The following is a 27,094-nucleotide window of genomic DNA, read 5'->3' on the forward strand; positions in this document are numbered from 1 at the left end:
AGGGAGTGTTCCTGTGTGTTGTTCTGTTTCGGTTTCCTCCGGAGAGGAAGCAAGATGTGCGCTCTGTCGCCAGGAAAGATTTAAGAGCTGTTTTTCTACTCGAATAAAGACTTTTAGAAGATAAGGAAGACACTGTGCGTGCAGCCTGGTTTATTATACACACACGCACAGCAACAGTTTCTCACTGCGTGCACTCTGCTACAGTAGCTGACCGGAGAGCTGAGGGAAGCGCGTGGGCTCCATTTACAGCTACGTAAATATACCCAACAGTCTTGTCCCAGCAGCACGGGCCTCATGCTCCACTGTTACTCTGCGCCTTCTATTCCCGCCAGCTCCTTCCGGCGGAGCGTAACTATACCGTGTGGGAGTGGGAACTACTGGCCATCAAGGTGGCCTTTGAGGTCTGGCGCCACCATCTTGAGGGGGCACAACACCCGGTGGAGGTGAGAACCGACCACCGGAACCTGGAGTACCTCCAGACCACCCGCAAACTGAACCAAAGGCAGATCCGGTGGGCGTTGTTCTTCTCCCGGTTCCAGTTCAGGATCCACTACATCCCTAGCTGCCAAAACCAGAAGGCAGATGCCCTGTCCTGGAAACCTGAAGACATGGCAGACACGGTACAGCAAGCAGTACCAACCACGTTCCTGGCCACTCAGGAGGCTGATCCACTGCAGGCTCGGGTGCGGGAACAGCAGCGGGTCGACGCTTGGGCTCAAGAACGACTCCGGGAACTGGCCAAAGGGTCATGCCCTCAGTATCCGGGGCTGGTCTTGCATCAGGGCCTTCTGCTGCACCACGGTCGCCTGTACATCCTGCCAGGGCCACTGCGGGCTGAGGTTCTCCGGATGACCCATGATGCCCCAGCAGCGGGACACTTTGGGCTGTCTTTTTTTTTTGTTTTTTGTTTTTTTTTATAATAATATTTTATTAGAATTTTCCAAAAAGTTAACAACCAAACAAAAATCAACAAAAATCACAAAAAACAGACAGGAAACATCAAAAATCCAAACAAAAAAAAACAGAAAGAAGAAAAATACAGAAGAAAAAATTTAGCATAAAAAGAACACTCTTTCATATTGATAACTTTCAAAACCTTATTCTCCTTACTTCCACCCGCCTTCCCTTCTTGTATTCAACATTAAAAATTAGTTCAGCAAGATCATTAATTATTCATTTTAAACCTTTATCCCTCCCTTTATAATCTATTTATCTTAATCGCTAGAAACCCCTTCATTTCATTTTCAGAGCCCTCAACATTCATAAATTTTACAGTATTTTTGTAGATAGACTTTAAACTTCTTCCAGTCCTCTTCCACCTGCTCTTCTCCTTGATCTCGGATTCTGCCGGTCATTTCTGCCAGTTCCATATAGTCTATTACTTGCATCTGCCATTCTTCCTAGGTGGGTAGATCTTGCGTCTTCCAATGCTTTGCAATAAGTATTCTTGCTGCTGCTGTAGCATACATGAAAAAGGTTCTATCCTTCTTTGACACCAGTTGGCCGACTATGCCCAGGAGAAAGGCCTCTGGTTTCTTCAGAAAAGTATACTTAAATCCTTTTTTCAGTTCATTATAGATCATTTCCCAGAACGCCTTAATCCTTGGGCACGTCCACCAAAGGTGAAAGAATGTTCCTTCAGTTTCTTTACATTTCCAACACTTGTTGCGTGGCAAGTTACCTCCCCCAATGAAATGAAGACTCAGACACAATGATTTAAGGTTAATGGGCGTAAAAGGCCACAACTTTATTGATTACGGATTTGAAGGTATTGGCCTTAGGCATTGGCTTCTATCGACTACCCGGCATGGTGACCGGGAGGGGTTGAACACGAACCGCGGGAGTCCTGTTGAAGTACGCCAACTAGGATCCCACAGGTGTCACCGCTCGGGGGCGTGCCGGCGGCCCTACCTCTCCAGGCTTCGGACAAGGCAACGCCCCCCCTGGGAGTCCTCTACCGGACTACCCCTTCTCCTTGGGGGAAGGTGATGGCGCTCCCTTCCCCCCCTCCTTTTCTCCTAAACTTGCCCCATGCCAATGCCTAACCGCCACACGAGCAAAGCTCGCCGCCAATACCTTCAGGCCCGTAACCAACCCCTAATCCCTGCTATGATGTCCCCCAACCAAATGTCATTTCCTGCATCAGAAAGATGCACGCCATCCCATCTGTAGAGGGCCTCATTGCTGTACTGGATGCCAGGGTGGCCGATGACACACCCGCCCAGATCCGCCACTCTACGCGCAACAGCCCGCTCCAAGACCTTTCTTGCTTTATTGATTCCTGCCGGGCTCACACAATCTCTCCATGTCCTCCTCTCAAGCAGCGAGGACCACAGAATGGTAATGTTTGGGTAAACCGCCTTCAACTCAGTCAAATCGTCAAAAATGCGCCATCTCAGATCGATAGCCTTGCGGTACGCCAGATCGTTTTCCCCCAACTGGATTATTAATGCATCAGGTGGCCCTTCTGCGGCAGCTCTCGCCATAACTGCAGGTTTAAATTCATCCCAGCGCATCCCTCTATGCGCAATCCACGCTAGCTCCACCTTCGCAGGCAGGCTCAAATTATGCCCAATTCCGGAACTCATAGCACGGTTTCTGGCCCAGTAAACTATGCTGTGGCCCACCAACCAGATTCGCACCTTCTTGGATTCTGAAAGGGAAGCATGGAAAAGCAAAGGTCAGGATGATCACTGCGAGTCATGGTTCTTTCTGACATAAGCTCTGTACGCATTGGATTTCCACCTCCCAAGATCCTTGATCCTTTCAGTGGAGAGTCCTAGATGCATTGCAGTGGTGGCGGCCCCAATGCGGAAGGAATGGGCTGCAAATTCCGCCGCTGGAAAACCGCAAGCTGTTAGCGCGGTGCGAAGCACGCGCGTGAACTGGTGTCTGGACAAGGGTGACCCGTCTGCGTGTATCAAAAATGGGCTGGGGCCCCTGGGCCTCAAATAGAGGAAACGCCGAGTATCCCTTACCGGACAGGGTCCACTACCCTGAACGGCCAACAATCGTAGTAGCGCGCCCTTACCAAGCTGATCTGTCTTGGAGCTCCGCACCTGAACGATTAGCTCAGACTCGGACAGGGACAAATCACTTAATAGTATACCTCTCTGTAAGCAATCCGCCCCGCGTTCGCAGACCACCTCCCCAATGCGGAGAGCGCCAAAGAATGCAATGGAATAGGCGGCCGAAAACAGGCGCGCTTCGTATTTTGACCAGCAAATTGCCCGTAATTTTTTGTGAATCTGGGTCAAAATGTCGATTGTTATGGGCCTCCTCCTATCCACACTGGGGGGGTGCTGCCGACGCCAACCTTCCAGAGTCTTGCGGACGATGAAAGCAGAACATGGGTCTGTATTAAAAAAGGCTTTGCAAAAGTATGAGATCCCTGCGGACTGAATGTTGATAGTTTTTGGGGCCCTACCCAACCCCCTCAGATGAGCCAGGTAGCAAAGAACCTCCCTCGTTGAGGGAATGGAAAAAGGCCCCGTGTTGTGCCTGCTGCTGCGAAATTTTAAGAAGTCGGCCCAGGACTTCTTATATGATCTCAATGTGGAAGGGGCCACGGCACCGAACAGCCCTTCCATCACTTCTTGCTCCCAATACTCCAGAGATGCTCCGGGAAAGGCATCGATGATTGCTCCGCGTCTGGCGCTAATGAGCGGAAGCGCTCCATCTGAAAGCGAGATAAAGCATCCGCGATGTCATTGTTAGTGCCAGGTACGAATTTTGCTGAGAAGTATATGTTATGCTCTAAACAGAAAAGGACAAATGACCGCAGGAGATTCCCAACCCTGTTGGAACACGCAGATTGTCTAGACAGAACCGCCACCACAGCTTGATTATCCGTGTTGAAACACACCCTATGATTACGGAACTGCTCTGACCAAAGATGTACTGCTACTACGATAGGGAAGAATTCCAAGAACGTGAGATCCCGGGTGATGGGTTGGCCCTGCCACTCTGGGGGCCACCTTTGGGCACACCACTGTCCCCGGAAGTAAACCCCGAAGCCCAGCGATCCCGCAGCGTCCGACTGAACTTGGAAGTCGGTTCTTAAGGACATAGCCTCTTGCCATAAGGATACTCCGTTGTACCTGTCGAGGAATTGGAGCCACATACCCAAATCCGCCTTTACTTCCTTGGAAAGGCGAACCCTATGCTGGGGTGCCCTAAGTCCCGCAGCCAATCTAGCCAGGCGGATGCAAAAGGGGCGGCCTGGCGCAACAACTCTACAAGCAAAGTTTAGGTGACCAAGCAGGGACTGGATTTGCCTAAGGGTGATCTTCTTAAGGGGCAAAAGCTGCTGGATCACCGCTCTAAGGGCGGATAGCTTCTCTTCCGGCAGTCGGGACGTTTGCGCCACTGTGTCCAATTCAATGCCTAAGTAAATCAAGGAAGTGGCTGGACCCTCCGTTTTTTCAGCGGCCAGGGGAACCCCTAGCTCCTCTGACAAGGCTGTGAAAGCCCCCAGGAGTGCTGAGCAGCCTTGCTTACTATCGGCCACTAAGATAAAATCATCGAGGTAGTGGGACACGCCCGCCGACTTCGTTCTAAAGCGGAGGGCCCAATCCAGGAAGGTACTAAAGGATTCGAAGGCCGCACAGGCTACCGAGCAGCCCATAGGCATCGCCTTGTCGATGAAATATGCCCCTTGGAATTTAAAGCCCAACCAGCGAAAGTCAGCTGGGTGGACCGGAAGGAGGCGGAAAGCTGACTCAATATCGCATTTTGCCAGCAATGCACCCCTCCCAAATTGCCGAATCATTTTGACTGCTTGGTCGAAAGAGGCATATTTTACCGTACAAAGTTCCTGGGGGATGGCATCATTGACAAAGCCTCCCTTCGGGTAAGATAGGTTATGAATCAAACGGAATTCCCCTGGGGACTTCTTAGGTACGATGCCCAAAGGGGACAGGTGGAGCCCTTCAAATGGAGGCACAGCAAAGGGACCCGCCACCCTTCCGGCCTTAATTTCTTTCTCTATCTTTTTCCTGGCTATGTCGGGCCTATCCCTAACTGACTTCTGATTTTGAGGTTCTCTGGGGGTGGGGGGAACCGCAACGGGAATTCTGAACCCCATCGAGAAACCCTCCCAAAGATATTGTGTGGCTTTTTGATCCGGGTATATGTCTAGCAGGGCTTTCAAGGGCTGAAGTCGGATAGGGGTATAGGCTAACCCAAGCTCGACATTACTGGCGGTTACTCGGTCCTTGATGAGAGGGTCCGGGGGGACCTCTGGTGTTGCCGTGGAAGTACCCCCTGCCCCCCCGAAAGGGCTGCTGCTTGTTCTTAAAACACGAGGAGGCAGGATGGTTTCCCCAGCACCGCTCGCATTCGTGGGTATACTTACAAAAGGGGCGAGAACAAGCGCCCCGATTGAACTCCCAGCATAGGCGGCGCCTTTTTGGGTCAGCTTTACCATTTTTGGCGGGGTCCAGGTTTTTCTTTTCTATGTACGGATTGACGTCCTCTCCCCAGTAATTAGGATCGGTTAGGTCCCAACGGGTGGACGGCAGGAGAGAGGCATTCCTGCGGAAATTCTCATCATACGTCAAAGCTGCATTTTCACCCGCGAGTGAGTATGCCCTCCTCACGTGAGCCAGGTATGCCACTAAATCCATGGATCTCCGGGGATAAGCGGCACACACGACCCCCATGAAGACCTGATACCCGTCTAACCAATTCTCAAAGGTGCGCTCCGCCTTAGGCGTTCTGTACCTCCTTTTACCGTAGGAGCGCCTCTTTTCGCCCTTTCCCGTTAGTTTGGCCGGGGGGAGAAGGGTAAAGATATCAACATAGTCCCCGTTGAGGATCTTATTCCTCTTCTTCTGGGACAAATGGTTCCCCAATATGAAGTCAGTTGCCTGGTTGGTGGATACTTTAACATCCTCGACCAACGCCCCATCCCTCCATTCTAGCACACCATTGAAAGTTTTTCGGTGGGAGTTGGCCCTCCTTTCGTGTGCCCAGAGCGGGATCCCATGATTGCTCTCACCTAAACCCCAGTAACCGTCCATCAGATCATCAGAATCTGATTCTGAAGAAGACGTACCTGAGTCATCTTCTGTTTCTGACTGCTTGTTCCGCTTCCTCTTTGTCGATGTATGTTTCTTCTTAGCTTTCCTCTTACCCCCTTGTGCCTCACCGCTAGGAGCGCTCCCACTAGCCACCGGCTGAGCACTTGGCGGATCGGGCTGCTCCCCCTCCGAGCCGGAACACGCACTGTCCTCTGTTGAGCTGTGCTGGGGTTGCGGTTCCTGAAAGGCACTAGGGATGTCTGCCGCCTGTGAGGGGTTGCTTCCACTGGTTCTTTTGGAAGGTGCCTTCCCCTTACTAGTGCCCTTCGCCTGAGCCTTCCCTTTCCCAGTGCTAGTGCTTGCTTTCCTAGCAATGGCTGTCTGGGCACGAGTATTAGGTCGGCTTGGTTGAGAAGGCCCGGGGTGCGTGCCGCCCCCCAAGTTTGCCCCCGCACCCTGCTGCCCCTGGTTATTCGGGGGAGTATCGGGAATCACATCCTGCGATGGCTCGGGTGCTGGGAGCGCAAGCGCTCCTCTAGACCTGCATTGTTTGTAAAATGTTTCAAACGCCATAAAAAATTGGGCAAAAGCCTGCGGGTCACATGGCATGGCTGGTAACTGAACGCCCCCAGAACTATTGGATGCAGGCTGGGTGCCAGAGGTGGATGGCTGCTGGTCGCCACCTGAAGCCATCCGTAAATCCGGGTCAGAACTATTTTAACTCGCCGCCCCAAAGGACAGTTCAGTATGGGCTACTCTGACCGCGTATGACCTCCTATAAACCTTTTATTTGTTCGAATCTTCTATACCTTATTTACTTTATTATATATATATATATATATATATATATATATATATATATATATATATATATATAATTTATTTATTTAATGTTATATTTTGTTATTATTTATTTATTTTATTTTATTTTATTTTTATTTTTATTTTTATTATTTATTATTATTATTATTATATTCTGATTACCTTTATTTATCTTATTATATATATATATATATATATATATATATATATGCTTATATGTATTTTAAGGTGTTTTAAAGGTGCTTTTATTGTTTACTTTGTTGTACCACCGTGAATGGTGGTTTTTATCTATGTATTTTTGTTTTGTTCCGTTTTGTTTTGTTTTGGGGTCGGACACTGAGTGGGGTGGGGATTGGTTTTGTTTGAGCATAATTGTTTTTGGTTGTTTTGTTTTGTTTTGTTTTCTACCTTGTAAATGGAGGTTAGTATGAGGCTTGGGATTGCTACCGTGATGGGGCGAGGGAGATATGGCAGTGGGGGCAGATGTTATAGGCGAAGGGGATCGAGATACGGATATGCTCGTACCCCTTCCAATCTGCGCCCCATCCCGAGAGACGAGGGTAGGGTGAGCAAGGATTACTCACCTCCTTCACTGGTGTTGTGCAATGCCAGGTCTATAGGCAACAAAACCGCCACCCTGCGAGATTTCTTTATCTCGCAGGGGGTCGACCTGGCTTGTGTGACGGAGACCTGGGTGTGCGAAGGGGTAACTGTTACCTTACGAGAGATGGCGCCCCCGGGTTTCTCCGTCCTCCACCAGTCACGGACTGTGGGCCGGGGGGGGGTGGTAGTATTAATCCGGGAAGATTGTCCTTTCAGGGCTCTACCATCGCCATCGATCCCCGGCATTGAATGTGTTGGCCTAGTGTGGGGCTCCGAGGAGAGCTTGGCTGTCTGGCTGGTGTACCGGCCACCTAGCGCACCAGCAGCCACCCTGTCAGGCCTGCTGGAGGCGGTGGCCGGCTGGGCCTTGGAGTTCCCTAACCTATTGGTATTGGGAGACTTCAACTTCCATGCTGATGCCACTCCCTCCTCACAGGCTCTGGACCTGGTGTCTTCCATGGCGACACTAGGGCTCTCCCAGTTTGTTTCGGGCCCCACACATCAAGCAGGCCACACGCTGGATTTGATCTTTGGCGCCGGTATAGATGTGATCATGTCTCCTTCGATGAAGGTGCCATGGTCTGATCACTACGCTCTGAAAGCCAGGATTGACTTTCCACCCCCACCCTGCTTAGGTGGCGAGCCGATTTGGGCTCGCCCGCAGAGGCTGATGGACCCTGATAGATTCCGTCAAGCCTTGCGGGACCTTGCTCCCCCTGGCGACTCATTGATTGAGCTTGTTGAGGGCTGGAATACCCAGCTCCTGGCAGCCATCGATGAGATCGCACCTAAGCGCCCTCTGCGACCCCGCAGAAACCGGGCTCCCTGGTTTACCGAGGAGCTTCGGAAAATGAAGCGGGACCTCAGACGGCTAGAGCGAGTATGGCGGGGTCCCCTTGACGGAGCCTCAAGAACATCTTATAGGGTTTTTATGAAAAGCTATGAGATGGCAGTGAAGGCCGCTAAGAAGTCTTACTTCTCGGCCTCCATTGCATCCGCTAGCTCTCGCCCGGCGCAATTATTTAGTATAATTCGGTCTTTAACGTCCCTTGAAGGACAGCCAAATTTAAATAACAATCTGACACACAGCTGTGAGGCATTTGCGAGCTTTTTTGCGGAGAAGGTCCTGTTGCTCCGCCATGACCTCCCTGCCAATTTGGATACAATAAAGGAACTGGAGGCCCCTCGACTGTCCTCGGGTCCAGTATTGGACCACTTTGACCGGATATCTCCAGCTGATGTGGACAGATTCCTCCAAGCTGGAAAGCCCACCACCTGTCCTCTTGACCCGTGCCCGTCATGGCTAATTAGAGCGTGTCCAGACGAGGTGCGGGCCCCCCTGGGGGATATCATCAATTTGTCCCTTGGCACCAGGATATTCCCAGGGGAACTGAAGGAGGCGGTGGTGCGTCCGCTCTTAAAGAAAACATCATTAGATCCCTTAGATCTATCCAATTACCGCCCGGTCTCAAATCTTCCATTCCTGGGTAAGGTGATTGAGAGAGCGGTTGCTGAACAGCTCGGTAGGTTTCTGGATGAAACATCTGCTCTGGATCCATTCCAGTCCGGCTTCCGCGCTGGGCATGGGACCGAGACGGCTCTGGTCGCCCTAACAGATGATCTCCGCAGGCAGCTGGATCGAGGCGGGTCGGGGCTGCTGATTCTTCTTGATCTGTCAGCAGCCTTTGACATGGTCAATCACGAACTCCTGGACCACCGCCTTGCCGACGTGGGGATCCAGGGCACAGTCCTTCAATGGCTGCGCTCGTTTCTCTCTGGTCGGGGACAGAGGGTGGCGCTTGGGGGGAATTGTCATCGCGTCACTCCTTGGTGTGTGGAGTGCCTCAGGGTGCGATTCTCTCCCCAATGCTTTTTAACATCTTTATGCGCCCCCTCGCCCAGCTTGTCCGGAGTTTTGGGCTGGGTTGCCATCAGTATGCTGATGACACCCAACTCTATCTGTTGATGGATGGCCATCCTGACTCGGCCCCAGACACACTGACCAGATGTCTGGAAGCTGTGGCTGGATGGTTACGTGGGAGCCGGTTGAAGTTAAATCCCTCGAAGACAGGGGTCCTCTGGCTGGGGCGGGACGATATGGGATCGAGGGGGCAACTCCCATCTCTTGCGGGGGTGCAATTAGTGCCAGCACCGTCCGTTAAGAGTTTGGGTGTAATCTTCGATACCTCCCTCTCTATGGAGGCGCAGATTACAGCTATAACAAAGACGGCATTTTTTCATCTCCGCCAAGCTAAGCAGCTGGCCCCTTATCTCTCTCGCCCTGATCTAGCCACTGTGATCCATGCGACGGTCACCTCCAGACTGGATTATTGTAACTCGCTCTACGTGGGGCTGCCCTTGAAACTGACCCAGAAACTCCAGCGGGTGCAGAATGCCGCGGCGAGACTCCTTATGGGGTCTTCGCTGCGAGATCACATTCATCCGGTACTATACCAGCTGCACTGGCTCCCGGTGGAATACAGGATCAGGTTTAAGGTGCTGGTTTTAACCTTTAAAGCCCTATACGGCCTAGGACCCTCGTACCTACGGGACCGCCTCTCCTGGTATGCCCCACAGAGAAACCTACGGTCTGCAAATAACAACATCCTCAAGGTCCCAGGCCTCAGAGAGGTTAGGCTGGCCTCAACTAGAGCCAGGGCCTTCTCGGCTGCGGCTCCAATCTGGTGGAATGCTCTGTCACAAGAGACTAGGGCCCTGCGGGACCTGACATCTTTCCGCAGGGCCTGCAAGACAGAGTTGTTCCACCAGGCCTTTGGTCAGGGCGCAGCCTGACTCCCTCCTCTGGCAACCTGCACAGAATTTTGCCTAATCGGTTGCCAACAATTTGATTTTAATTAATTTTATAATGAAATGTTTTTAGAATGTTTTTAGAATTTGACTGTTTGACTATTTGACTGTTGTTAGCCGCCCTGAGCCCGGCTTCGGCTGGGGAGGGCGGGATATAAATAAAATTTATTATTATTATATATATATATATATATATATATATATATATATATATATATATATTATTTTATAAGTTCGAACTTAATATAATCTAATATCACAATACTTATTTTGATTTATTTATTTATAATTCCTGCCCACTATCCAATTCCAGCCCACTATCTAATGTATCTAAGCTGCAGCCCGCAAATGGGAGAAAGTAAAACCCGAGCTGTACAATTACCGCCTGTTGCAACAATTAAATGATCTAAAATACGCCTTAAAAAAGGGGGGGTAAAATGCCTCAGAACGTTGATCTCCTGCCCACTAGATGGCGGTGCCGCTGTGCGGTAAAGGGGAGAGCTAGTTCCACACGCGTAGCCGGGCAAAGTGTAACCGTTCACCCCACGCAATTAAGCAGGAGCTGCAATTAAGTCAAGCTAACAAAAAATAGAGGCCGGTATTCAAAAGAAATTTGCAGCTAGGATACTTAGGTTTTATTCCGCTTGCCAGGCCTCTCCCATACAGAAAATGGCTGCCCTTGGCCTCACACGAGGCCACACAAGATGGCGGCCGGAAGAGGGAAGAGCTTGCTGTTCCGCCCCTACTCAAAATGGCGCCCCGTGCCCTCCCACGTGGTGCCGCGACCGTGCAAGATGGCGGCCGGAAGAGGGAAGAGGTTACTGTTCGCCCTTACTCAAAATGGCGCCCGGAGCTTCAATAGCGACCGGCAATACCCTTCGCGCAGCACTATAGCCCGCAGCCCCGTGCGACTGCTGGGGATAAGTTCTAACGCGGCCGCTCTACCAGCAAGAAGAAGGAAAGGTCGTGGGGAGGGTGGATGGTTGTAGAGAAGGAGATTCACCGAAAGACAGCCAGACGGCAGCAAGCTGCAGGCGAACCTGGCTTCCTAGCCCACAATGCAAAGGGGGAGAAAGGGTGTTTAGAGAGGCAGCAAGCGGGGGGGGGTGTTGGGGACTCGGCGGAGAACCCGAGCGCGCGTTACCCTTTCCTTTGGAGGCGGCAAATCCGAGCCTGTCAGCCGTTCCCTCGGATGTATGCTGTGTCCTCGGCGAATCCACTGCCAGGTAAGTTCCTCTGTCCGCTAGTAACGCGCTATAGCACGGCAAGTCCTCCGCAAAGCCGAACCAACTAGAAATAAAAGTAGAAAATTCCTCGGCCGTAAAATGCTGCAAAAACAAAAAAACGCTCAGGAAAAAACCGTTCAGCCAAAAACCACTCCGCTGTGAAAACACACGCAAAAACGCTCGGCTGAGAAAAAACAAACAACCGCTCAGAAAAACCGCTCCAGAAAAAACCGCTCAGCTGCTGGGCAAGGGGGAAAAGAGGGTGGTCCCTGGGCGTGCCTGGCCTTAAGTAGCCCAGGCCGCGCCTCCCGTCGCCCGCCGATTGGCGGGCTGGGTGCAGGCACGCCCAGGGATTCCCCAGCTCTCGCGGGGGCAAGGGAAGCCCCCGTGAATGTGGGAGGGCCCTGCCCGCAACACCCTCTCCTCTGCAGGCTCGGAAAGGGCTTTGTCAGGCAAATGATAAATCTTTGCAAGCTTGACTGGTGTCATGTACCACCTATAAATCATTTTCATAATATTTTCTTTTAAGGCATTACATGCCGTAAATTTCATACCGGTGGTCCACAACCGTTCCCAGTCAGCAAACATAATATTATGACCAATGTCTTGTGCCCATTTTATCATAGCCGATTTAACCGTTTCATCCTCAGTATTCCATTTCAACAGCAAATCATACATTCTCGACAATATCTTAGCATTGCGTTCTAACAGTTCTGTTTCCAACTTTGATTTTTCCACCTGGAAGCCATTTTTCCTGTCCAAATTATAGGCCTCTCTTACTTGAAAGTAATGTAACCAATCCTGCACCTTATTCTTAAGTTTCTCATAACTCTGCAATTTCAGCCTGTCCCCTTCTTGTTCCAAAATTTCCGAATATCTCGGCCATTTAGATTCCATATTAAGTTTTTTCACAGCTTTAGCTTCCATTGGTGACAACCACCTAGGAGTCTTAAAGGTAAAGGTAAAGGGACCCCTGACCATTAGGTCCAGTCGTGACCGACTCTGGGGTTGCGGCGCTCATCTCGCGTTATTGGCCGAGGGAGCCGGCGTTTGTCCGCAGACAGCTTCCGGGTCATGTGGCCAGCATGACTAAGCCACTTCTGGCAAACCAGAGCAGCACACAGAAACGCCGTTTACCTTCCGGCTGGAGCGGTACCTATTTATCTACTTGCACTTTGATGTGCTTTCGAACTGCTAGGTCGGCAGGAGCAGGGACCGAGCAACGGGAGCTCACCCCGTCACAGGGATTCGAACTGCCAACCTTCCGATCGGCAAGTCCTAGGCTCTGTGGTTTAACCCACAGCGCCACCCACGTCCCTCCTAGGAGTCTTACTTTCCAACAAATCTTTGTACCTAGTCCAGACATTAAATAGTGCTTTCCTGACAATATGATTTTTAAAACCTTTATGAGCTTTAACCTTATCATACCACAGATATGCATGCCACCCAAAAGCATTATTAAAGCCCTCTAGATCCAAAATGTCGGTGTTCTCAAGAAGTAGCCATTCCTTCAGCCAGCAAAAAGCTGCTGCTTCATAATATAACTTAAAGTCCGGCAGGGCAAACCCCCCTCTGTTCTTAGTATCAGTGAGGATTTTGTATTTTATTCTGGGCTTTTTGCCCAGAATAATCATATCAAGCACAATATTTGAAAATGGTTAATCAGGATATAGAATGGAAGATCAAACAGATGAGACAAAAAACCTTCGAATTGGCTAATAAGTGTGGAAAGCTGCTAGCTTGGCAGCTGAAGAAAAGACAAAAATTAAACACTGTGACTAATCTTGAAGTAAATGGAAGGAATATACAAAAGCCAAAGGAAATTAAAGATTGTTTCCAGAGATACTTCAAACAACTGTACGCACAAGAGCCACAGAATGAGATCAAGATTGAGAAATTTTTAGAAACAAATGGATTACAAAAAATATCTCAAGAGAATAAACTAATATTGAATGAAAAAATTTCTGAACAGGAGGTTGAAGGTGCCATAAAGAATTTGCAACTAGGCAAGTCTCCAGGCCCGGATGGATTATCCTCCAAATACTATAAAGTCTTGAAAGACTTTTTAATACAACCGTTAATGGAGGTTTGTAATTATGGAGGGGAAAAGAGCGCAGGAATCGTGGAAAGAGGCCTATATCACACTCATACCGAAAAATGAGTCTGAAAAGACACAACTTAAGAACTACCGCCCCATATCCCTACTTAATGTGGATTACAAAATTTTTGCTGATATTTTGGCTAAAAGACTGAAAAAAGTTTTAGTTGGAATGATACATAAAGACCAAGCTGGCTTTCTCCCAGGCAGATATATGTCAAATAATACGAGGAATTTGATTGACATTTTGGAAAAACTGCAAGTTAATATAAACACAAAAGCTGTTTTGATATTCATTGATGCGGAGAAAGCCTTTGACAATATTTCTTGGAGTTTTATGAGGAAAAACCTGCAAGGGATGGGGGTGGGAGAAAGGTTTGGAAACGGTATAGGTGCGATTTATTCAGAACAAAAGGCAAAATTAATAGTGAATAATGCAGTTACAGAAGAAGTTAAGATAGAGAAAGGGACACGACAAGGCTGCCCAATTTCCCCTCTGCTTTTTATTTCAGTCCTGGAGGTCCTGCTGAACATGATTAGAAGGGACCAACAGATTCAGGGTATACAGGTCGGAGCTAAACAATATAAACTTAAAGCATATGCAGATGACCTAGTATTGACATTACAGGAGCCAATTCCCAGTACTAACAGAGCTTTGGAAATAATACAAGAATTTGGTCAGGTGGCAGGTTTTAAATTGAATAAATCGAAAACAATGGTCTTGGAGAAGAACTTGATACCGATTGAGAAGGAAAGGTTTCAGGGAGAAACAGGTTTATCATTGGTGAAAAAAGTGAAATACCTAGGGGTGAATATGACTTCAAAAAATGCTAATCTATTTAAAGATAATTATGAGAAGTGCTGGTCAGAAGTGAAAAAAGATCTTGAAATTTGGACAAATTTGAAGCTTTCCTTATTGGGTAGAATTGCGGTTATCAAAATGAATGTATTGCCAAGAATGTTATTTTTGTTTCAGACGTTACAAATCATTGACAAGATGGACTGTTTCAAGAAGTAGCAAAAAGAAATTTCTAGATTTGTCTGGCAGGGCACTTTGGGCTGTCTTGGACCACCCATCTAGTAAGCCGCGAGTTTTGGTGGCCCCGCCTGAAGGCTGACGTGGCTCGCTACGTCACTGGTTGTGACGTCTGCCGGCGGGCCAAGGGCCCTACCAGACAACCCCCCGGCCTACTTCAGCCGTTGCCAGTCCCACCACGTCCTTGGCACACGGTTTCGCTGGACTTTGTGATGGACTTACCCCCGTCTCAGGGCTGTACCTGCCTCCTAGTTTTCTCCGACCATTTCACTAAGATGGTGCACTGTGCCCCCTGCCCATCCGTACCCACAGCTAAGTAAACCGCTCAGCTATACCTTCAGCATGTCTTCCGCCTGCATGGCCTACCTGAGCGTGTGGTGTCCGACCAGGGCGTTCAGTTCACATCCCGTTTCTGGCGAGCGTTGCACCAGACCCTCGGGACAGAGGTCTGTCTATCGTCAGCCTACCACCCACAGACCGATGGCCAGACGGAACGGGCGAACGCGGTGGTGGAGCAGTACCTCCGGTGTTACTGCAGCTACCAGCAGGATGACTGGGTCGACCACCTACCGTTGGCGGAGTTCGCTTACAACAACGCGGTGACCGCGTCCACCCAGCAGACCCTGTTCCAGGCCAGTTACGGTTACCATCCGCGGTTGTTCCCGGATGTGCTGCCGGCATCCGCAGTCCCTGCGGTGACAGAGTGGCTTCAGGAGCTCCAGTCTCAGCAACAACTATTGATGGAGCAACTGCGCCAGGCCAAGGAGGCATACAAGGCCCAGGCCGACCGCCACCGCCAGGTGGGGCCGGAACTCCACATTGGAGACCTGGTATGGCTCTCCACTCGTCACCTCCACCCCTCTCGGCCTTCGCGGAAGCTGGACGCCCGCTTCACCGGCCCGTTTCCCATCATGGACCAGGTCTCGCCTGTAGCATTCCGTCTCCAGTTGCCCGCAACCCTGAAGGTTCACCCGGTATTCCACAGGTCCCTTCTGAGTCCGGTGGCCCCGCCCGACGAGTTCCACCCGAACCGTCCCCAACCGCAGCCAGTTTTGGTTCAGGGGGAGCCCGAGTACGAGGTGGAATGCCTTCTGGACTCCCGATGGCGAGTGGGATTTGCCCATGCTCCTAGCATCATGGAACTGGGCTGTCACAAGGCAGGTTGAGTACAGTGATACCTAATAATAATAATAATAATAATAATAATAATAATAATAATAATAATAATTAAAAACACAATACAGCATTAAACATTAAAAACTTCACTACACCTTGGTTCACAAACTTAATCCCTTCAGGGTTTTGTGAGCCAGTGCCGGCTGATGTTTGCCACCTGCGCTACAGACTTTCCCACTCCACGGAGCCAGGTGTGCTTCATGGTTAGCCTGCTTGTGGGTCCGGCACCTTCCTGGGTTACTCCATATCTTGAGGCCAACAACACCCTGCTGGGGAATCTAGACTACTTTATCATCACCCTGGAGGGCATGTTCGGGGAGCTGAACCGTGCCCAGACCGCTGAGATGGCCCTGCAGAACCTCCGGCAGGGTGCTTGCTCGGTTACTGAGTACGCCGCAGAGTTCCGTTGGTGGGCTGAGGACACCCTGTGGAATGAAGCTGCCCGTTAGTTCCACTTCCGCCAGGAACTTCATCCATGCCTCAAAGACAAATTGGTGCGAGCGACCCCCCCCCCCCCAGCAGCCCTGACAGACTTTATCACACTTTGTATTAACATCGATACGCGCCTGTCTGAGAGTGATTCCGAGCGCCGCTTGAGGGAGCCCCCAGAGCCCAATGTGGCGGTGGGGCTTGAGGAGGAGCCCATGCAAGTGGGTGCGGCCCACTGCTCTCTCTCCAGTCAAGAGAAAAGCCAGAGTTGGGCCCTGGGACTGTGCTTGTACTGCGGAGAGGGAGGCAATTTCATGTCAGGGTGCCCGGCAAAGAGGTTCACGCCGGGAAACGACAAGTCCCGGCTGTGCTAGGAGGGGCCCAGCCGGGGCCCAGTCGCTGCGCCCCCCATTTCCTGCTCCCTATCCGCATTCTCCTTTCCCAGTGGGGCATGCTGGCCCTGGAGGCAATGATTGATTCTGGAGTCTCTGGCGTCTTCATGGACATCAGTGTCACCGAGAAGTACCAGGTACCATCTGTAGTAAAAGCATCACCTGTTCCAGTGGTTGGCCTGGACGGGACCCCCTTACACTGGGACCCATTACCCATGACACCTGCCCGCTGGCCATGTTGGTGGCACGCCGGCACCAGGAACTATTAACATTTGAACTGGTTCAGACCCCACATTTTTTTCAGTGGTCCTCGGGAGCCCCTGGTTGGTCTGGCATGACCCCGCCATTTCCTGGGCTCAACAGACACTGTGTTTCTCATCGTCTTTCTGCCATGAAGTCTGTGCCCAGCCCCCTGTGTTGCCTCCATCACAGCCGGAACCCGCGAACCCCCACCGACTGGCCCCCACTTCTTCCACTTTGCATGGGACCACCCCAGACAGGACAGGGCCACCGGACGCTGGCACTACCAGGATTTGGCAGACGTATTCAAGAAGAAAGAGGCTGAGGTGTTGCCACCCCCAGGGCTCCGCTAGGGGCGCCTTGGAAGATGGCCGACAATACCATCTCTCCAGCTCCCACGAGGTAATTTAGAGGCTGAGATGGGAGTAATCAGCCTCCCAAATTCTTCCCGGTGGAAGGGAAGATGCATTCTCATCCACGGCTGCCCACAAACCACCCCCGAGTTCGTAAAGAAGGAGGGGTGGGGGCACTGGATGGAAAGCCCTCGAGGGAGTTCGGAGCTCCTGGACGCTGTCTCTGTGAGCACTTCAAGTTCCATTTCTTAAGATAAAAGATTGGATTTAAGAATTTTGGACATGCTTCGGGCGAAGAAAGGGTAATTAATCTGCCAACTACAGCCACTGAGGTGTCAAGAGTAACAGGAGGAAGAAAAATAACATCAAAGAATAACATCTAAACCGGTATGTTGGAACAGAACGGAAAGGAGGGGGGATAAAACATTTTCTTTTTCTACTACGGTAATACCTAACAACGCCCCCCTCCCCGAAGAACCGTCTACATTACTTATAGCAAGTGAGATCGGAAAATATAAACTGTGTGGAAATAATAATATTAATAAATATTAATAATATTAACTAAAGCCTTTGTTCTTAGAAATACTTGGAAGAAGATAAAAGACTCTTCTGTGACGCACTTTTAATCGGGATCCGCCATTATGAGACAGATTGAGTTGCAGAGATTAATAGTCATAGGGGGAGGCGAGCTCTTACTTTGTTATTATATCTGTATTTCAAGTCCGATTTGGCAAACCTCCCCTGGAAAGTCTAATGTTTGGTGCAACCTGTCTCAGAAAATTAATGAGCAAACGCCTAGATTTTATTTCATCAGAATTGAGAGAAGATGGCGTCTGCCACTAGAGAAGGACTTTTGGATTGATTTGACATAAACACCAGCATGTGAGGACATACTGTAAATAAAAGACTTACCAACTGCAGAAAAAAAAGAGAGTCATACAAAGTTCACACAGAAGCATATTATTGCTCATTTCAGCTCGCCTGTGGAAACAACTCAGAGGCTATGAAAGAAAGAAGGATAACAGCAGGAACATTTAAAGAAGGAACTATTGGACACTCAAAGCAGTAGAAACATAAGATGATTGGACCCCACTGAACTTGAAGCATGAGAAGCCCCAACAAAAATTTATAATTTGGCAAAATATTTGGACTTTATTATATGTATTTGCATAATTTGGAATATTTAATGTGATTGGATTGGATTGTTAAAATGGAAAACTTAATAAAAAATATTATAAAAAAGAGGTGTTGCCACCCCATCGGACTTATGATTGCCCTACTGACTTGCAGCTCAGAGCAGATTCCCTTCGGCCGCATTTATGACTTGTCGGCTCCTTAGCTAGGGGCCCTTCGAGAGTACCTAGACAACAACCTTGCCAGGGGTTTCATTCGCCCCTCCACGTCCCCTGCTAGGACCACCATCTTCTTCGTTAAAAATAAGTACAGCAGGCTATGTCCATGTATCGACTACCGAAAGCTGAACCAAGTTACCATCAAGAATCGCTACCCCCTGCCGTTAATTCCTGAATTGTTCGAGAGGCTGCAGGATGCGAAGGTTTTTACCAAGTTGGATCTATGCGGGGCGTACAACCTGGTTCGGATCCGGGAGGAAAACAGTGTTCTGAACCCGGTACGGCCAGTTTGGACTGTGCAATGTGCCGGCCACGTTCCAGCACTTCGTAAATGATGTTTTTCGTGACTTACTGGAACGATTCATGGTCATTGTTAAAGTTTCTGGGTCACAAATCCTTTGACCCACTGAGTCTGCTGCAACGGCCCTGCAATAAATCTGATTTATTGGCACTCCGACAAACTTCAGTGGCACCCACACGCTACAACTCGCGCGCTGCCACTCTTCTCAGTTGCCGGATAATAGCAGAGTTCACACACAGCATAAAATAGCTTGTCTGTGTCGACGTGGTGTCTTCAATAACTCAGTGCGACACCAGTGTTTCTAATCTATCACTCTTTATTTAGAAGCATAACAAACAGAAAAGAAAACCTACAGAATCTAGCTGCATGTTTGCAGCTTCCTGTCTCTAACAAAAACGAAACTACCTCGCCCACATTCTCAGACTGCTCTCCAGAGAGAGCTCAGCCCCCACAGAGCACAGATCAAAGGAAAATGCCTGGATCATGTAGGCAGTATTCGAATTTCAGCTCCGGTCGTCCGAGCTGATAAGGCTCATCTTCCTTTGAGCCCAGCAGAGCATTAAAACAATGCCACAATGCCACAGCGGAAGGATGAGACAGGTACGGGCTACATTGCTATACTTTATTACTAAGCTATGCAGAGCGCAAAGAAAAACACATCTCTCTGTGAGAAGCAGAGAGCAACTGAACAAAGGAAACGAAAGAACAAAGGAAACAGGAAACCAGTAACATCACATCCCGTCTCCCTTTCCCGTGAGAATCCAACAGTATCTGGACTCTGTGGAATGTAAACAGTCCTGGGACTGCAAGCAGCTGCTCAGTGAGGAAACAGAAACCAACAGGCAGTGCACCCAGTGAATCAGAAGGCTTCCTGGAGTGTTAACTCTTGACTGTCTAGAACCACAGCAGTCGTGTACTTGGATGACGTATTGATATTTTCAACGTCCCCAGAGGAGCATCACCAGCATGTCTGTCTGGTCCTGCAGCGTCTTAGGCAGCTGTATGCCAAGCTGGAAAAGTGTGCGTTCCACCAGGAGTGCATGGAGTTCCTGGGTTACATCATCCAGATGGACCCCTGAAAGGTGCAAGCAGTGCTGGACTGGAGCCCCCCCAGGGATGTAAAGGGGGTACAATGGTTCATCGGGTTTGCCAACTTCTACCGCCACTTCATTCAAAGAATTTCGCATCTGGTTGCCCCTATCTGCGCCCTGGCCCTGAAGGTCACCTATCGTCCCAGTGCCCAGAACGGGAAGGCCGACGCTCTCTCCCGGAGGGATTCGGGCTCCGAGGATGATGGTTCAGAGCCAGCGCCCATGTTGACCTCGACCAATTTCCTCCAAGGAAAGAAGCCGGTAAGAAGCCGAGGATAAAATTTAAGATTTTAACAGATAAAATTTATCCTCCGGTAAGAAGCCGAGGATAAAATTTAATATTTTAACAGATGCAAAAGAAAGAGGAGGCTTCGCCCTGCCAGACCTGAAATTATATTATGAAGCATCTTGCCTCTGTTGGTTAAAGGAATGGATAAAATTACAAGATACGGATGTGTTAGACTTAGAAGGTTTTGATAATAGATTTGGGTGGCACGCGTACTTGTGGTATGATAAGAAACGGGTCCACAAAGGTTTTGAAAATCATATTATAAGAAGGTCCTTGATTGAAGTATGGGAAAGATACAAAAATCTGTTGGAACAAAAAACTCCTTATTGGTTATCACCGCTGGAAGCGATGAGTGTGAAGAAAGTCAATATGACAGGGGGTTGGGTAACATATGAGAAATTAATATGTAAAAGTGAAGGAAAATGGAAAATGAGACCATTTGAAGAAGTTAAGAATCATGTGAATGACTGGCTGCATTTTTTTCAAATTAATGAGATGTTTAGAAAAGATTTAAATGAAAGGGGCTTTGCTGATAAAGAATCCAAATTTCAGACTGACATATTAAATAATGACTGTAAGATCTTAGCAAAAATGTATAAGATATTGCTGGAATGGTATATGAAGGATGAGGAGGTAAAATCTGTGATGATTGATTGGGCCAAAGATATAGGACATAATATACAAATGGAGGAATGGGAAAGACTTTGGAAAGATGGTTTAAGATTTACTGCATGTGCTGCTATAAAAGAAAATGTTATGAAGATGATGTATCGATGGTATATAACCCCCGTAAAGTTAGCAAAAATGTATAAGATAAGTAACAAATGTTGGAAATGTAAAGAAAAGGAAGGCACTTTTTTCATATGTGGTGGGAGTGTAAGAAGGTAAAATGCTTCTGGGAAATGATTTATAATGAATTGAAGAAAATGTTGAAATATACATTTACTAAGAAACCAGAAGCGTTTTTACTAGGTATTACAGGGAATGAGATAAACAAGAAAGAGAAGAAGTTATTCTTATACGCAGTGACTGCAGCAAGAATATTGATGGCCCAGAAATGGAAACAAGAGGAGCTGCCTACGATAGAAGATTGGAGAGCCAAAATGATTGACTATGCGGAATTGGACAGAATGACAGGAAGGATTCGGAATCGACGAGATCAAAGATTTACAGAAGATTGGGAGAAGTTTATTCAATATTTGCAAAAACTAAGTGATAACCAGATTACGTTTGTAAGTTTTAAGGAAGCTCTGTGATGTGAAAATCTAATAATAAGTATAAACAATGAAATTGAAGCTACCAGAATAAATAGCAATAAGTAGGATTGTGTTAAAAGTTATAAAATGAAGGAAGTTCAGACAAATTGAGGGAAGTCAAAAAATTGGAATTAAGAGGTAATTAAGAAGTTTGAATGTACAACTTTGTTTTCTTTCTTTTTTATTTGCCAAGGACCGGTTAGATACCGTCCCGGTGCCTTCGGGACCGGGGGGTGCACCGCTTGATGTTCGGGATGGGTGTGTGTACCATCACGGCCGGCTCTACATTCTGGAGGGGCTGCTCCGGACCCAGGTCCTTGAGCAGTGCCACGACGCACAAATCGCCAGACATCGCGGGTAAGCAAAAACACTGCAGCTACTGTCCGAGGCCTTCTGGTGGCCAGGGGTTCGGTTGGACATTAAGAAATATATGCGGTCCTGTGAGATTTGTGCTCGGACCAAGGTGCCGCGACAGAGACTCCTGGGACTCCTCCAGCCGTTACCCCCCCCCCCCAGACCATGGTCAACGCTTTCTATGGACTTCATCGTGGACCTGCCAGTGTCCAAGGGACATTCTGGTGGTGGTGGATTCACTCACCAAGACAGCACACTTTATCCCGGTCCGAAGCCTCCCCACAGCGCAACAGACGGCCCATCTGTTTCTTGAACACGTATTCCGGCTACATGGGCTCCTGGACACGGTGATCTCAGAAAGGCCCCCAGTTCACGTCCCAGTTCTGGACGGCCTTTCTCAAGGGACTGGGTATTGAAAGGTGACTCTCCTCCGCATATCACCCATAAACAGATGACCAGACGGAGAGGGTTAATCAAGTTCTGGAGCAGTATCTCCACTGCTTCTTGAGCTATCATCAGGACAACTGGTCAGATCTGCTGCCATTGGCTAAGCTATCCTACAACAACTCCTGCCATGCCTCCATGGGACAGAGCCCTTTCTATGCCAACTTCAGGTACCACCCGTGCCACCACCCCTGCACACTGGCAGCATCTCTCGTGCCTTCTGCCAATTATCAGGTCTCCCACATTCAGGAGACACAAGCCGACCTGGTACAGCACCTAGAGAGAGCCACGGACGATTACACTGGGGAACAAAAATTTTGTTGCATTGACACCTGCAGTTGTTCTAACCTACTTTCGACGTGCTGATTTCATATCTGAAGTTGGTTTTGTTCTGTAAGCTCTAGGTTTTTTGCAATTCATGTTTTTCACTTTTCACCATAATCTTTGTTTTTCACAATGCAATAATTCAATATGTTATTAAACACATAGTCAAAGTAGTACAATATGAGTATAAATGTGAGTGACTTATATAGCATTGAACATGACATGTATAGCATTGAAAATGACATTTATATCTATGTACAGTTGGAGGTATGCAGAAAAATGTATTCCCTTGGGATACACAGTATACTGGGGAACAATTTTTTTTTTGTTTACACATTTTTGTCTACTTGAAGAAGCCATGGTCCGATCTGAAAAATACAAATATTTAGGTTACAAAACTGTAAAAATAAAGAAAAAATAAGTTTGCAAAAGAATAATTACCATGTGGTTAGGGTAGATCAACGTGTCAGCGTCCATTTATCCCCAGTGTAAATATGGCATATCGGCAAAAGTCAGAAATTGAAAGATAACTATAGCATGTACACGGAAATCGATTTCAGATTTGAAATCAGCATTGAAAGAACATATAAGAACAGTTGAAAAATCTCATGCAACTGATACGGAAGGGGGGGCATGTCTTCTTCACCTTCTTCGCTACAATATATCCATTTATTTCCAATTGTCAATGTCAAAAGGGACTAAAATCTATAAAATTCATAGAAAATCAACGTGCCAATTTGCTCAATTTCTCTAGGACTCCATGACACCTCCCCAGTCCTCCATAATCCCTCAAGTAAGGTGTCAAGACCCTAATCCTGTCAAATCACTCTGTCAAGCCTTTCCTCCGGGCAATGCCAGGTGACAGAATATGCATACATGGACCATTGACTTCTCATCATCGGTACTCAGGAAGTGCTTATCTGCGCATATCTCCAGCTCTGCATATTCCCCCCTCCCTCCTCCATATGTTAATCCGGTGTAACCCAACCTCTCCTTAATGTATTCATGATGTAATCTGTGTAACCCAACCTCTCCTTAATGTATTCATGATGTAACCTGTGTAACCCAACCTCTCCTTAATGTATTCATGATGTAACTGGGATGTATTTTGCACTGTATTCTGGGACATGGAGGGAAGTTTCAAAAGTTCATGTCACCCCTTTCTCGCTGTTCAATCTCGCCTTGAACCTGCAGTTTGCTCCTGTCTCCGGCTGAGCTCATTTTCCTCCACAGGGACCCGCGGACTTAGTCCGGCGAGCTGGGTGGCAGAGCAGCCTCGCACCCAGATTTTACCATAACACAACAGAAAATGAATTTTTTTTTGTTCCCCAGTGTTATAAGGCGCAAGCTGACCGACGGCGTCAGCAGGGGCCCTCGTTCCAGGTCGGGGACAAGGTCTGGCTGTCCTTGGAGCACCACCACACTGGACATCCCTCGGCTAAGCTGGACTACAGGTACCAGGGACCATTCACCATCCTGCAGCAGATCAATCCGGTCGCCTACAAGTTGGAGCTTCCCCCCTCCCTGAAGATCCACCCAGTGTTTCATGTATCCCAGCTCAAGCCCTGCCATGCAGACTATTTTCCGGGTCGCATCGCCCCGCCGCCGCCAGTCCAGGTTGACGGCCATGAGGAGTTCCCGGTTGCCCAGATCCTGGACTTGAAACAGCTCCGTGGCAAGCTCCACTATCTAATTGACTGGGTGGGCTTGTCAGGTTTGGAACTTAACTGGTTAAGAAGTTCCCATGATGCCTCAATTCTGACGTCAGCTTTTAGAAGCTGGGAGGAGTTGGGAGGAGTTTCTGTTCTGTTCCCCTCTGGTCTTTGAGGGAGAAAGACGTAGCCTGTAATGGCGGAAAGGAGCCCAGGAGATCCCTGGGGGAATGTCGGAATAAAGAGCTGAAATGGACAAACCTGGACTCTGTGTGTGTTTGTCTGGAAGCTAAGTGAAGGACGTGACAGTTTATCACCGCTGTGTTTATCTCTGCTAAGGTGTGACTGGAGCTACCGGACGACGGAGCTGAGTGGCGCAGCTGAGGGAAGCGCGCCGGACCGGGCTGCCATAAAAGCTAATTGAGGACCAATAAATCAATTAGCTGGGGTCCCAATATATCTATTGCCACAGGTTATGGGTACTAATTACCGCTTGTAAAACTGTCACTGAAGAGGCTGCCGGAATGCGTTTGAAGTTCGGCAGGAGATGGTGGTTTTTTTTTGCCTGGTGTTAAGAGGCAAGGAGGAGCTGCGGAGCTAAAAGCGGCTGACTGAAAGACACAAAGTGGTTGCCTGTGTTGCAGAGAGCTGAAGAGCAGCTGGAAAATCGTTTCTCCACGGAAGGGAGTGCCAGAGGAGCTTGTGGACTGTAAGTACAGCTTGGGGCCCCTTGGGAGAACGGAAGAGGATGGCAGGCTGCCAGGTCTTGGAGGACATTCCATGCTCACTTTAAGAAGTTGGGCAACCTGGCTGCTGACCTGAAGTCTACTGTTCTGGGTGCCAGGAAGCCAGAGGCCGTTTGGCTAGTGCTCCAGGGAGTTTGTGAGGCTGGAGGCGGACAGCAAGGGCCGGGAGATGGCTGCTTCAGAACAGAAAGGCAAGTTGGCGGTTCAGAGGGGGCAAAGCTGGCAAAGAGTGCTTTTCCGGAAGAAGGAGAAGGAGGCCAGCGGGAAGAGCCCAAGGCAGTGATTTTCCACTGGAATGCAACGTGTCTGCGTGAGGAGCTTGGAGAGAGGCAAGCTGCTGGGAGCCCTTTACCTACCACTGGGGGTGCAGGAAAGCGTCCTGGGAGCCCTGGGAGCAGTGGGGGGGCGGTGAGCAGTAAAAGCACAGAAAAGCCTCTTTTTCCAAAGGCTGCCAAGAGATGTTTGCGTCGAAAGTCGAGGCCTGGGAAACAGGACACAGCTACAGGCTTCAAGGCCAGCCATCTGCTGCAGAGGGAGATACGTGCTGCAGAGTTGTCTGGGAACTCTGAGATAAGTCCAGTCTTCAGAGCAACGCAGGATGTTGCGGTTTCGGACGCTGCCAAGGACAGAGGCAGCGGGACGTTTGTTGCTTCTATGGCAACTGTGAAGAACAACTCCAGCCAGGACACGGTGACACGCTGGGTGTTTTGGACTCTACTATCAGGCAGCACCTGATAGGCAAGCCTGCAGGAACTGCAGGGCTGTTTCAACAGGATTGACTGTTTTGTTCGCAGACGGAGCACAGAAAATCAGTCTGTGGTGTGGCTAACGTGTTTTTCTCTCCTTTACAGGAGGAGCAAAAGGTCTGCGTTGTGCCGGGACTGAATAGTTGTCGGTTATCTGTATCTGCTCTAACGAAGCAGGGGTTCAAAAAATGTGCTTTGAAAATGACACCTGTTCCATTTTCAGAGGGGGCGACAACGGGTCAACATGGCGAAGAGCAAGAATAATTTCTTTGTTCTGGAGTCACCTCTGGAGGGTGGTGGGAATGCTGGGAAAGCACAGGTGCAGTGTGCTAAGGTTCCCAAAGATGTGCAAAAATTGCACAGGTGCACAAAAGGGTACAAACTCCGGAAATGTGGGAGGTCCCAAGGGTGCAGGGCATGCAAAGGTGCAAAGATACTTGGTTTTCCCGGGTTTGGGAGGGTAGCCAAAGAAGCCTTTGAGCTTGTTCACACACAGATCTGTCAGGACCCATGAGGTGTGAGAGTCTGGGTGGGGCCAGGTATGTGCCATCGCTGACAGATGACCAAAGCCAGGTTGGCTGGTGTCTCTCTCTCAAATCACAGGGGGAGGCGGCGCAACTGATCAAGGATTGGGTTGCGGAGGTGGAACTAAGGTTTTCCACCAGGGTGCAAGGGTTCAAGAGCGACCGAGGGTCACAGTTTACTGGGTCTGCTCTGGAGGAATTTTTCAAGGAAAAGGGAATACGTCACTAGGTGACGGGTGCAAAGTCTTCTCAAGGGAGAAGGGAGGCTGTTGCTGAATCCGGTGATGGGGATCAGGTCCAGAATCAGGGTTCAAAACCCGGTGATGGGGACCAGGTCCAGGGTCAGGGTTCAGGGCAGGTTTGGGCATCTCCAAGGGTTGTGAAAGGAGTGTCCAGGTGTGAGGCTTCATCTCCGGTAATGGAGAAAGCTCACAAACAGGGTGTCAGGTCAGAGGGGGAAAAGTCTGACGGAGAAGACACAACTGCTGGCCCTAATGGGTCAGTAGGGTATCAGGTCACAGGTGCATGGAAAAGTGTCGCACAGTGTGATTCTGGGAGTGTTGAAGGGGTTCAACAGGTGCCTGGGAAAGATGCCGGGAAGGGGCACAAGGCAAAGGGGAAGGTGTTGAACTCAAAAGGGTCTTGTCAGAATTTTCGGCATAGAGGGGGTGTCAGGTTTGGAACTTAACTGGTTAAGAAGTTCCCATGATGCCTCAATTCTGACGTCAGCTTTTAGAAGCTGGGAGGAGTTGGGAGGAGTTTCTGTTCTGTTCCCCTCTGGTCTTTGAGGGAGAAAGACGTAGCCTGTA

At 49.0% G+C, this 27,094-nt stretch overlaps 2 protein-coding genes across 2 annotated transcripts; both read right to left on the bottom strand.

Annotated features, from left to right (window-relative positions):
• Window positions 1-2,690: 2,690 nt before the first annotated feature.
• On the bottom strand, window positions 2,691-5,086 carry LOC144326297 (uncharacterized). The gene is made up of 2 exons (XM_077922849.1): window positions 4,240-5,086; window positions 2,691-3,679 (listed from the first exon to the last, which is right to left on the bottom strand). Exons 1-2 carry the CDS (start codon window positions 5,084-5,086, stop codon window positions 2,691-2,693), a joined length of 1,836 nt encoding a protein of 611 aa, XP_077778975.1.
• Window positions 5,087-5,195: 109 nt separating this feature from the next.
• LOC144326298 (uncharacterized) lies at window positions 5,196-6,716 on the bottom strand. The gene is made up of 2 exons (XM_077922850.1): window positions 6,059-6,716; window positions 5,196-5,884 (listed from the first exon to the last, which is right to left on the bottom strand). Exons 1-2 carry the CDS (start codon window positions 6,714-6,716, stop codon window positions 5,196-5,198), a joined length of 1,347 nt encoding a protein of 448 aa, XP_077778976.1.
• Between the last annotated feature and the right edge of the window lie 20,378 nt (window positions 6,717-27,094).

The sequence above is a fragment of the Podarcis muralis genome, chromosome W (genome assembly GCF_964188315.1).
Source record: "Podarcis muralis chromosome W, rPodMur119.hap1.1, whole genome shotgun sequence".
NCBI lineage: Eukaryota > Metazoa > Chordata > Lepidosauria > Squamata > Lacertidae > Podarcis > Podarcis muralis.

Excerpts from the sequence above, each read along its gene's own strand:
- LOC144326297 (XM_077922849.1), bottom strand. The coding sequence starts at position 5,086 with ATGGGGTTCAGAATTCCCGTTGCGGTTCCCCCCACCCCCAGAGAACCT. Across the intron at positions 3,680-4,239 it reads TGGTCACCTAAACTTTGCTT|ATGGAGCGCTTCCGCTCATT; the intron begins GTAGAGTTGTTG and ends TCTCGCTTTCAG.
- LOC144326298 (XM_077922850.1), bottom strand. The coding sequence starts at position 6,716 with ATGGCTTCAGGTGGCGACCAGCAGCCATCCACCTCTGGCACCCAGCCT. Across the intron at positions 5,885-6,058 it reads AGAAACAGAAGATGACTCAG|TATCCACCAACCAGGCAACT; the intron begins GTACGTCTTCTT and ends AGGATGTTAAAG.